Consider the following 12,351-nt stretch of genomic DNA (forward strand, 5'->3'; position numbering starts at 1 on the left):
ACAGTATGTGGACAACGCCTGCGTCTGCACACATTCTGAGGCTGAACTCCAGGATATAGTCGATGTATTCACCGAGGCATATGAAAGCATGGGCCTCACGCTTAACTTCCGTAAGATAAAGGTCCTCCACCCCAGCCTGTCCTCGCCGCACAGCACTGCCCTCCAATCATCAAGATTCACAGCGGGGCCCTCGACAACATGGACCACTTCCCATACCTCGGGAGTTTCTTGTCAACAAAGGCAGACATTGATACGGAGATTCAACATCACCTCCAATGCGCCAGTGCAGCCTTCGGCCACCTGAGGAAAAGAGTGTTCGAAGACCAGGTCCTCAAACCTACCACCAAGCTTATGGTCTACAGGGCAGCAATAATTCCCACCCTCCTGTATGGATCAAAGGCATGGACGATGTACAGAAGACACATCAAGTCGCTGGAGATATATCACCAACGATGTCTCCGCAAGATCCTGCAAATCCCCTGGGAGGACAGACGCACCAACATCAGTATCCTTGCCCAAGCTAACATCCCCAGCATTGAAGCACTAACCACTCTCGATCAGCTTCGCTGGACAGGCCACTTAGTTCGCAAGCCAGACACGAGACTCCCTAAGCAATTGCTCTACACAGAGCTCCTTCATGGCAAACGAGCCAAAGATGAGATCCTCAAAGCCTCCCTGGTGAAGTGCGACATCACCACTGACACTTGGGAGACCCTGGCTGAAGACCGCCCTCGTTGGAGAAAGTACATCCGAAAGGGCGTTGAGCTCCTTGAATCTCAATGCTGCGAGCGTGAAGAGGTCAAGTGCAGGCAGCGGAAGGAGCATGTGGTAAATCAGTGCCTCCCCCCGCCTTCCCCTGATGAATATCTGTACCACCTGTGACAAGGTCTGTGGCTCTCATGTTGGACTGTTCAGCCACCAAAAAACTCACTTTAGGAGTGGAAGCAAGTCTTCCTCGATTTTGAGGGACCGCCTATGATCACAGGATGGAAGAGTTCCCTTTCAAGTACAGAATGTGACCTCTGGTTCTAACAAGAGAAGTTAAAGATAGTATTAGATCAAAGGAAGAAGCTTATAATGTTGCCAAAAAGAATAGTAATCCTGAGGATTGGGAGGATTTAAAAATTCAGCAAAGGAGGACCAAGAAATTGATTAAGAAAGGGAAAATAGAATGAATGTAAACTAGCGAGAGACATAAAAGCTTCTATAGGTACGAAAAATGAAAAGATTAGCGAAAGTAAATGTGGGTCCCTTACAGGTGGAGACAGAAGAAAGTATAATGGGGAATAAGGAACAGGCAAAGAAATTAAACAAATAATTTGTGTCTGTCTTCACAGAAGAAGACGCAAAAAAACTTCCCGGAAATAGTGGAGTACCAAGGGTTTAGCAAGAATGAGGAATTGAAAGAAATTCATATTAATAAAAAAACAGTACTGAAGAAATTAATGGAACTGAAAGTCGATAAATATCCTGGTGGCCTACATCCTAGGGTTTTGAAAGAGGTGGCTGTAGAGCTACTGGATGCATTGGTTATCAGTTTCCAAAATTCCATAGATTCTCGAACGGTTCCCGTGGATTGGAAAATAGCAAATATTAACCCCACTATTTAAGAAAGGAAGGAAAGAGAAAACGGGGAACTGTAGTAAGGAAAATGCTAGAATCTATTATTAAGGATGTGGAAACAGGGCACTTAGAAAATAATAATAGAATTGGGCAGAGTCAACATGAATTTATGGAAAGGAAATCATGTTTGACAAATCTGTTGAGTTTTTTGAGGTTGTAACTGGCAGAATAGATAAGGGGGAACCGGTGGATGTGGTGTCTTTGGATTTTCAGAAGGCATTCGATAAGGTGCCGCACAAGAGGTTATTAAATCAAATTAGGACTCATGGGATTGGGGGTCATATATTAGCATGGATTGAAGATTGGTTAATGGACTGGAAACAGAGAGTAGGAATAAATGGGCCATTTTCAGGTTGGCAGGCTGTAACTAATGGGGTACCGCAAGGATCAGTGCTTAGGCCTCAGCTATTCACAATATATATCAATGATTTGGATGAGGAGATCAAATGTAATATATTCAAGTTTGCTGATGATACAAAGCTAGGTGGGAATGTGAGGAGGATGCAAATAGGCTTCAAGGGAATATAGACTGACCAAGTGAGTGGGTAAGAATACGGCAAATGTAATATAATGAGGAAAAATATGAAGTTATCCACTTTGGTCGGAAAAATAGAAAAGCAGAGTATTTTTTAAATGGTGGGAAATTGGGAAATGTTGGTGTTCAGAGGAACCTGGGTATCCTTGTACACGAATCACTGAATGTTAACATGCAGGTAGAGCAAGCAATTAAGAAAGCAAATGGTATGTTGGCCTTTATTACAAAAGGATTTGAGTATAAGAATAAAGATGTCTTACTGCAATTACATAGGGCCCTGGTGAGACCACACCTGGAGTATTGTGTACAGTTTTGGTCTCCTTACCTAAGGAAGGATTTACTTGCCATTGAGGGAGTGCAACAAATGTTCGCCAGACTGATTCCTGGGATGGTGGGGATTGTCTGATGAGGAGCGAGTGAGTAAACTAGGCCTTTGTCCTCCAGAGTTTAGTTCTAAAGCACTTTTACTATTTTTTAGGCAGCTTTAAGACTGCCATTTGGGAATTATTTTTAATGTTTATTTTTTTCAGAAAGCAGTTGAACTCTAAGGGCTAAAGACTGCCTATTTTTAAATGATTTTTATTATTTTCATTTTAGAAAACAGTTCCGCTTTAATGGACTGATACTGCTTTCTAAAATTACAGCTTTGCTTTAAGACAACACTGCTCTTGCTGCAGGGACACTACTGCAGAGAGTACCATCGGAAATCCAGTCATGCATTCCAGGTTTTGCGCTGTGCTAATTTATATTAGCAGACAACACCAAAATACCAGTGATGCCTGCGCTATTATTTCGGATGGCCATTAAGTTAAGCCCGCAGCGGCACTGGCAGTTTTTGGCGTACTCCAATCTCTAGACCATGGTGTCATCATAAAATGTGATTAAAATCGTAAATTGTTTTAAAAACAACATGCTGCCTAAATACATTGTTTATTTTCAGGTAAAGTCAAAAACTTGGTTTCAAGTCAATCTTTCAGTCCTTTGACAAAGCTGGTTTTAGTGAATGCCATTTACTTCAAGGGGACATGGAAACACAAATTTAATTCAGAGTACACCAGACTGATGGAGTTTATCAAGCGAGATGGCTCTGTAGTTGAGATACCAATGATGCACCAACAGGTGACAAGTAGATTTGGTAAGTGTTATCAAAAAATACACATTTTATCAAAATCAGTTATCTAAAGTAAAAGAGAGACTTTGTGTCGCTATTACATATGAACATACAAAAAAGACTGACAGTAAAAGACTAGCTGATCCATCAAACCTATCCTATTCTGTCATGTTGCACCTAAGCATCATGACCCTCAATGATTCATCTCCACCTACCAGCAGCCATGTGACCTCCCAGGAGAGGCAAAAAAAAGATTTTTTAAAAATCATGCGAAATTCATGGAAAAAGAATTCTGGGAAATTCCTCTCTGATCCCTGATGGCGATCAAAAGTGAGTTCCAGGAGATGACAGTAATCACAAAGGTACTTCCCCCAACATCCCACTTACCTTTTGTATGCAGCAATATCAGCCTCCTGTAAGAACTCGTCCAGCTACTTTTGGAATATTTGTAGTGAATCTGCATTCACTGCACGAGCAAAAAACGAATTCCAAAGGTTTATTACTGTCTACAAAAAGCAAAACCTGCAAACATCTAACCTAGTTCTGTGCTTACGTAACTTTTATGCATGTCCCCTCGTTTTTCCAAACTTATCTAATTCAAATAATCTATCCACATGGGCACTGTCTAGTCTCTTCATCATTTTAAATACTCCAATCAAATCATTGGCCCTTACCTACACTAGGTTTATCTAAATTAAATGTCAATTGCCAGATGCAGGCAAATTCCCCAACGCACCTAGATCCAATTACAAATGTTTTTCTCCTGAAGGGTTCCAACACTGGCACAAAGCTTTGTTGTCATCTGTGAACTTGCAGATAGTATCTCCAATACCTTCACTTATTGAAGCAGTCATGCACTAAATTAATTTTATTCAGTGTTATGGTGAGGATTGGGGGAGTGGGACTAGCTGAGGTGCTCTTGCAGCGAGCCGGCTTGGGCTCGATGGGCCGAATGGCCTTCATTGATGTAACCATTCTATGGTTCTACGATTGCTAATGTCTCATCATATAGTAATAATAAATTCTTGTCTTATTTATGTTTTGTATATTTGTGACTCAGCATTTTAATAAAGTGATATAAGCAATGATATAATTATGAATGTTACAGATCATCTTAAGAATTGTTTTTCTATTACTATTTGTGTATTACAAGGTTCTTGAGTGTAACCTATGATTACCCAGCCCAGAGCACCTACCTTCCTTTTGGGAAATAATTGTTTTCTATTTGTCATCTTTTAACCAAATGGTTGAGATTGGAGCTTACCATTTTGAGTCTTGCTATATCATCATGGCCCAATTTTCTTTAAGGTATTCTGCTGAAAATGGAACTTACAGGGATTACTAGGTTTTTTTTTTAAAGTTAAAATTTACTACTAAATACTGTAAGCATTTTTATGCAAATTGGCAATCTGAAATAATGACTGCACCTTATAGCAGAATTTCATTCCTCTTTATCACTGTTGACTACTGTTAACATGATATGTGATACTCAAGCTTAACATTGGAGCTCTGAATCACGAACTTATCCCCTCCATTTATGTTTTAGTATTTTTAACTCTCATTAGTCCCTTTAAAGCTTATACAGCTAGAACTGCCAACATATTGTATGCTTTTTCAGTGATACACAGGTCATGATCTGGTTGCTTATTTATTCAGATATTAGAAAATAAAGCAAAAATAAGAGGGAGAGAAGGATATAAACATAGAGAACTGCTTTATGGATTGAGCTACAGTTAAGCAGCAAACATGCTCACTGTAAGACAAAGCTTAATTGTAATTGCTATAGGTGATAAACATGTCTTGAGTAGGTGACAATGGACAATCTATAATAGTGAGCTTGTTTAAAACATACATGTAATGCACCATTTTACTTGTAAAGTACACCTGGAGAAATATTTCATATTGAATTGTTTAACTGATAAAATATAATAGACTCATACAGCATTGAAGGAGACCATTTAGCACTTCCTGCCTGTCCCTGTCCAGGCAATGGCATAAACAAGACATCTTTTAAGGATAATTTGCAATTGGTACTTTTCTAAAGTTCGATGATGAACTCATCTGGTTCATATGACTGAAATATTATACAGGATTGCTCATTTTACAATTACTTGTACCTTCATATACAATGGTCTTCATTATTTGTGGATCCCTGGTTAATGAGCGATATAAAAAATTCCTATTAAAATGCCAACTTGGCTTTTGAGTGTCTGATTCGGACAGTATTCTGCTGATTGGCAATTATATTATCTGATTTATAAATTGTCTTATTGCAGGTTATTTTACAGCTGGTAAGATGAGTTACCAGGTTTTAGAAGTACCTTACAGTGGCGATGAGGCCAGTGTAATCCTGGCACTTCCAGCAGAGGGAACTGATTTAGCAGAGTTGGAAAAACTTATTACACCACAAACCATCCAAAATTGGCTTTCCACAATGACAGAAGAAGACATTGAGATTAACCTTCCAAGGTTGGTTAGCAAAACTTACCATTGTTCATTTCTGTTGGCATTGTTACAGCAGTAACATCTCGTTGTTTGCTGTTGGTTTGAATGGAATTTTCCTAGTTTTGTAGAAAAAAATTAAATATTAAGAGATGAAAAATTGCTGAAAAGCATACATTAAATATATGTATGAATATATTTTTATGGTGCCTGTTTGGATGTTGGCATGGAGATCTTGGAAAGCCAATCAGAAAATGTTTGCACAGCCAGAATAGACTGCAGGCTCTGCTCTAGTGAAGTTGCAACTGGAGCCCCTACCTTTATGTAGAAGTGATTTGCATATTTATTCTGAATTATATGTATGTGCACTGATAAGATTCAGTCTCCCATCAAATACCTAAACTGCAGTAATAATCAAAAGCAGGTATTGTTAAAAGCTCAATAAATCAGTTTGTTTAATAGAGACATAGACATAGAAAATACATGCAGGAGTAGGCCATTCGGCCCTTCAATATGATCATGGCTGATCATGTAACTTTAGTACCCCATTCCTGCTTTCTTTCCATACCCCTTGATCCCATTAGCTGTAAGGGCCACATCTAACTCCCTTTTGAATATATCTAACGAACTGGCCTCAACAACTTTCTGTGGTCGAGAATTCCACGGTTCAAAATTCTCTGAGTGAAGAAGTTTCTCCTCATCTCGGTCCTAAATGGCTTACCCCTTAACCTTAGACTGTGACCCCTGGTTCTGGACTTCCCCAACATCGGGAACATTCTTCAGAATTTTATATGTTTCTATGAGATCCCCTCTCATTCTTCTAAATTCCAGTGAATATAAGCCTAGTCGATCCAGTCTTTCTTCATATGTCAGTCCTGCCATCCTGGGAATCAATCTGGTGAACCTTCGCTGCACTCCTTCAATAGCAAGAATGTCTTTCCTCAGATTAGGAGACCAAAACTGTACACAATATTCAAGGTGTGGCCTCACCAAGGCCCTGCACAACTACAGTGAGACCTCCCAGCTCCTATACTCAAATCCTCTTGCTATGAAGGCCAACATGCCATTTGCCTTCTTCACCGCCTGCTATACCTGCATGCCAACTTTCAATGACTGATGTACCGTTGCACCTCCCCTTTTCCTAATCTGTCACCATTCAGATAATACTCTGCCTTCCTGTTTATGCCACCAAAGTGGATAACCTCACATTTATCTACATTATACTGCATCTGCCATGCATTTGCCCACTCACCTAACCTGCCCAAGTCACCCTGCAGCCTCTTAGCATCCTCCTCACAGCTCACACTGCCACCCAGCTTAGTGTTATCTGCAAACTTGGAGATATTACATTAAATTCCTTCGTCTAAATCATTCATGTATATTGTAAATAGCTGGGGTCCCAGCACTGAACCTTGCGGTACCCCACTAGTCACTGTCTGCCATTCTGAAAAGTACCCGTTTATTCCTACTCTTTGCTTCCTGTCTGCCAACGAGTTCTCTATTCACGTCAATACATTACCCCCAATACCATGTGCTTTAATTTTGCACACCAATCTCTTGTGTGGGACCTTGTCAAAAGCCTTTTGAAAGTCCAAATACACCACATCCACTGGTTCTCCCTTGTCCACTCCACTAGTTACATCCTCAAAAAATTCCAGAAGATTTGTCAAGCATGATTTTCCTTTCATAAATCCATGCTGACTTAGACCGATCCTGTCACTGATTTCCAAATGCGCTGCTATTACATCTTTAAGTGTCGCGTTTCTCCGCAGAAGAGATGATAATCCAAAGAGTTTTCTTTATAAAATCCTCCCAATGGTTCACTAAGTTCAACCACCAGACCTGGACGGTCCCAGGCTTGATTGAACGGTCTGTGCTGAGTTAGGTTTAAGCCAGGTCAACAGTTGATCACAGTGCCTTTGGGTTAAGGAGGCAAATATCAGCCAGGGTTTTCACAATTGATTTCAATCCAGTAACTCCTGATGGAAGCGCATGTGTGAGGATGTCTGATAAGGACAGGAACCAGCTTGGGTGTGATGCCTGTGACTCTAAATAATCTATCAACACTCCAAATCAAAAGTTTCCTTTATTCGGTAGATGAAGGATCAGCAGAATTCTCAGGACTGACAGTACTTGGAGGTAAAAAGAAAAAGGAATTTTGAGTATTAGGTGTCAAGTGTGAGAATGAATCTCAAAAGCATATATGCATGTGATTCAAAATAAAAATGCAAATCACTTCTTGGTTTTCTGTATCCATTACAAAATCTATCTCAATTTATGGGATCAACCATCCAATTCCTTGACACAAAGGTAGCTGTTCGAGTTGCAAGCATACTAGAAGAGAGCCCACAGAATATTCTGATTATATAAACATTTTCTGATTGACTTTCCATGATCTCCATGGCAACAACCAGAAAGGTATTCATGAAAATGTATTGATAAATATATTTTTTTAAGATATCCTATCCGATGTATACTTTTCTGCAATTTTGTTAGAAAACAAAAATAGAAAAAGCTGGAAATACAAGTCAAGGGGCCTGAAATTCACCGTCCCCGAAGGAACGGCCACCGCGGAGTTTGGGCGGTCGATCGAAAAAATCGATTGGCCGCCGCGGTCGGGTACTTTTCCCTCCCCGAGCCATATTCAGCTATGGGAGGATTTCAGTGGTGTTAACTTCCGTTGGAAACAGCGCGGTGAAGTTGCTGTAAAGGAAGGTTTCCAGCGGTGAGCTCTGCAGTGTGTGGGCTACCACAGCAAGATTTACTGAGGAAAAGGTAGGCCTTTTCCCGGCAGTGCCCCCGCGAGGTTTTCGATGCGGTGCTCGAACACGACACCGCCGGGGTCCTTTGGTAGGTAAAAAGTTTTATTACTTATTATTGTTTTTATTTCATATTCCAGCATGCATCCACAGTATTTATCTTTGTATATAGTTGTATTAATTATTAGCGTTTTAATTTCATTTTCCAGCATGTGCAGTATTTATCTTTTCATATAGTTTTATTAATTGCTTTGGTTCCATTAAACCTGCTGAGTGCTGCTCAGAGGTTTGCACATACCTCTGTACTTTTGTACAACTTTCAGGCCTGACTCTTTAGTGGAGTCCTGTGGGCTGCAGAGACCTGCTTGGCAGGGTTCACCCTGAGGATGGGAAGAGTGTTGGGAGGGCGACACCTGGTACATCTGGTCAGAAGCAGGGCGGCATGCAGGAGAAGGCGTCACCGTCAGCACCATGCAGACAGGCAGCGGGCAAGGGAGGCAGCAGACATGATTCGTTCATTCTGCGCCAGACCAGTGTGCCTGCCGTCTTCACTGGCCCGAATCAGGATTGTGGTTGGCTGCTTGGGGACAAGGGATATCCCCTGTCCACTTGGCTGCTCACTCCACTGTGGAACCCCAGGACAGCGCCAGAGCATGCATACAATGATGCTCATTGTGCCACCAGGTGCATCATCGAGCAGTGCATAGACATCCTTAAGCAGAGGTTCTGGTGCCTGGTGGCACCTTGCAGTACTCTCCTCAATGGGTCTCCATAATCGTTGTGGTTGGCTGCATGCTGCACAACCTGGCCATCATTAAGGGACAGCCACTGGAGTTCGAGCCAGCAGTACTGTTATATATGCAGACTATAGAGATACTCTCTGTGTAGTCACTGTATAGTTGCAGAAGATGGAGATGTGTTTACCTGATGTACTGTCAACAAGGTTTACACAGTGTATATACATGCTGGTACCACTAGATGGTGCAACTAGTGGAGACCGGGGTTTCCTGTCCTGCCCTGGTGGCAGGGGCTGTATAAAAGGGGAGCCACCATGTGGCTGCCTCACTCTGGAGTTAGGAATAAAGGACCAAGGTCACTACAGTTTGAGTACAACACATTGCCTCATAGGTACAGTACAAACATAATAACTAGCGATGAGAATAAGGACTTTCACATGATATTATGGCTACCTTTGGCACACTAAAAGACTTCGCAGAGAGTGATGATTGGGATGCCTTCACAGAAAGGCTCGAGTTATATTTTGTGGCAAACGATTTGGCTGGGCAGATGGACACATTGGTGGAGAAGCGCAAGGCTATACTGCTGACCAGTTGTGGGCTCGAGGTCTACCGCCTCGTTAGGGACTTGCTGGCACCCACGAAGGCCAAGGATAAAACATACGATGAACTGACTGAACTAATTCACGACCAACTTAAACCAAAAGAGAGCATCCTCACGGCCAGGCACAGATTCTATACTCACCGCAGACCTGAGGGCCAGGTGATTGCAAAATATGCAGCTGACCTCAGGAGACTTGCAGCACTGTGTGATTTTGGCACGCACCTCAACGAAGCATTGCGGGACATCTTCATTATAGGAATTGGCCACAAGGGTTTCCTTCACAAGCTATTATCTGCCGATACCACAGTCTACCTGCAGAAAGCCATCAGCATCAGAAAGACGTTCGTGACCTTGACCTGCAGCACCAAGCAAATTATTTATCCGTGGACTCAAACCCAGCAAGTACTATACACAGAATGTGCCTTTCACAGGCAAGACTGTAGAACGTAGCTCTGCCCAGGGCAGAGAGCACAAACCTCAAGGTTCCAGAACTCAGAGTCTGCCGAGGGGCGCTAATTGAGTAGCACCATGCTGGCGTTGTGGGGGAAACCATACGGCTCACCAGTGTCGGTTTGCTGAGTACGTATGCAAAGCCTGTAACACGAAGGGCCACCTCCAGTGTATGTGTAAAAGAAATATGAGATAAGCATAACAGAGGAGTCGGTAGATGACTTTGAATCCAGCAGGGAGTATGATGATTTGGCCAGAGAGGCAGCTCAGCCCCAAGAAGAAGTGTATACCTGCACCACCGATTGTCCTCCAGTGAAGATGGAAGTCGAGATAAACGGCGTTCCAGTCTTCATGGAAGTGGACACGGGAGTGAGCCAGTCAGTAATGAGCCAGGATGCTTTCGAGAGGCTATGGAACGAAAACCGACCCGAGCTTGTTTCCAGGAAAAGTTGCGCACCTACACCAAGGAGCTTGGTAGTGCGGATATAAGTGTAATCCATAATGGCGTGGTGCACAAGTTATCTCTGTGGATTGTTGCAGGTGATGGTCCAACGCTACTCGGAAGAAGGTGGTTGAGGAAGATCCAGTGGAAATGGGAAGACCTCTTCACTCCAGCAATCGATGTCCCCCATGCTCGGAGGCCGAGCAAAACCTCACCTTCGCTTGGGCCAGGCACCAGTGAACAGACCAGCGCAGCACCTGAGTCACAGACTGTCCATCATGGCTGCGTGGGAATGACCTAAAAGTACCTTCCCGGCTCCAGTGGCAGGACTCCTGGGGAGGAAGATCGAATTCACAGGCACTCTTCCAGCTTTTGTGGCAGAATCGCGGGAGAGATGCATCAGGGCAGTCGACCTCGAGGACAGAGGCAAGATGGCAAGAAGCAGCGTGGCGTGGCAGGGTTCTCTTAAAGGAGACCTGCAACCAACTGAACTTAAAAAGACATTGTATGTATGGCAATCAATGTAACGAACCGATTAAGAATGTAAAGAACAAAATGTTGCGAGATGTCAGGAACAGCAAGCGAGTGAATTCAGGAGGTTAAAGATGCCCTGCCCCAGGTGTCCCCACAAGTTATAGGTCAGTGACCTCAGGAGGGTGAAGGCACTGATCCTGATACCCTGTCCCAGATCTATCCCACGCTGCAGGCACCCGTTGGCACTATTTACCACGGATCTGGAAATGAAAACGGCGGCAATACGTGCAGTCGGCCACCGTTGCCCACCACCCGGGTGGAGACGGCGCAGCTCCCAGACCCAGTCGCTACCTCGGCCATGTCAGGGAGCGAAAGGTCAGAACCAACGAATTCTCCAAACGGGACCTGGAACAGCCAGGTTCCCAAGACCGTTAGAGAGCAGGCAGAAGATTCTGCAGCCCTCAAAGGAGGACAGGGAGGCCACACACATCTGTGGTTTTGCCCACCACTAGGCAACGGCAAAGGCCCTGAGTCCTGGCAAGGTGAGCGAACCAAGCCCACCCCGCTAGCAGGGGGCGCTGTGGCGCCATCAGACGACTAGGACCCCGTCCGGTTGCTCTGGAACTAGCGTCCTCGCATACCTGTACTGCTACCTCAATACTGACCAAGACTGAACTAATTATGGAATCTACCCAATCCTGGTGCACGACCGTAAAACGTAACGAATGTAAGTCACTGAACCAAGGGTCATGATACAAACTGTAAAAATGTTTTTTTATTTTCTTCCTTTCTTTGTACTTGCACTGTGTCTGATCCTATATGTTTATGTAACGGGCCAGCTGCATGATCTCGCTATGGAGTGGGGTGGGGGGCAGTGGTGGGGGGGAATGGATGTATGTAGCCATGGACACACACATGAATCACACCCAGAACCCTCTTGAGCCTCCACTGCATCATCGAACCATCCAAACTGGTAACCACTACCCAATGTTGTGGCAAAAGGACTTGGGGGTTAACAGGGAGATAGCCAAGTCAAAGCACAGCCAAGGGGCAACGGCTATTGGCACTTAAGTCTGGGGAGAGCTAAGCCAGAGCACATAATGCAAAGATAATTGGCACAAAGGACTTGGGGGAGAGTGATGTTACATATGCAGACTATAGAGATACTCTCAAG

The 12,351-nt window shown here is 43.4% G+C and overlaps 1 protein-coding gene across 1 annotated transcript in view; it reads left to right on the top strand.

Moving 5' to 3' along the window:
- LOC139266246 (serpin I2-like) overlaps positions 1 to 12,351 on the top strand; it is a 50,804-nt gene that overhangs the window by 18,982 nt on the left and 19,471 nt on the right. The window contains exons 4-5 of the mRNA XM_070884075.1: positions 3,099 to 3,293; positions 5,546 to 5,738. Coding sequence (XP_070740176.1) covers positions 3,099 to 3,293; positions 5,546 to 5,738 — 388 coding nt within the window. The remainder of the gene's footprint in view (positions 1 to 3,098; positions 3,294 to 5,545; positions 5,739 to 12,351) is intronic.

The sequence above is a fragment of the Pristiophorus japonicus genome, chromosome 6 (genome assembly GCF_044704955.1).
Source record: "Pristiophorus japonicus isolate sPriJap1 chromosome 6, sPriJap1.hap1, whole genome shotgun sequence".
Lineage (NCBI taxonomy): Eukaryota > Metazoa > Chordata > Chondrichthyes > Pristiophoridae > Pristiophorus > Pristiophorus japonicus.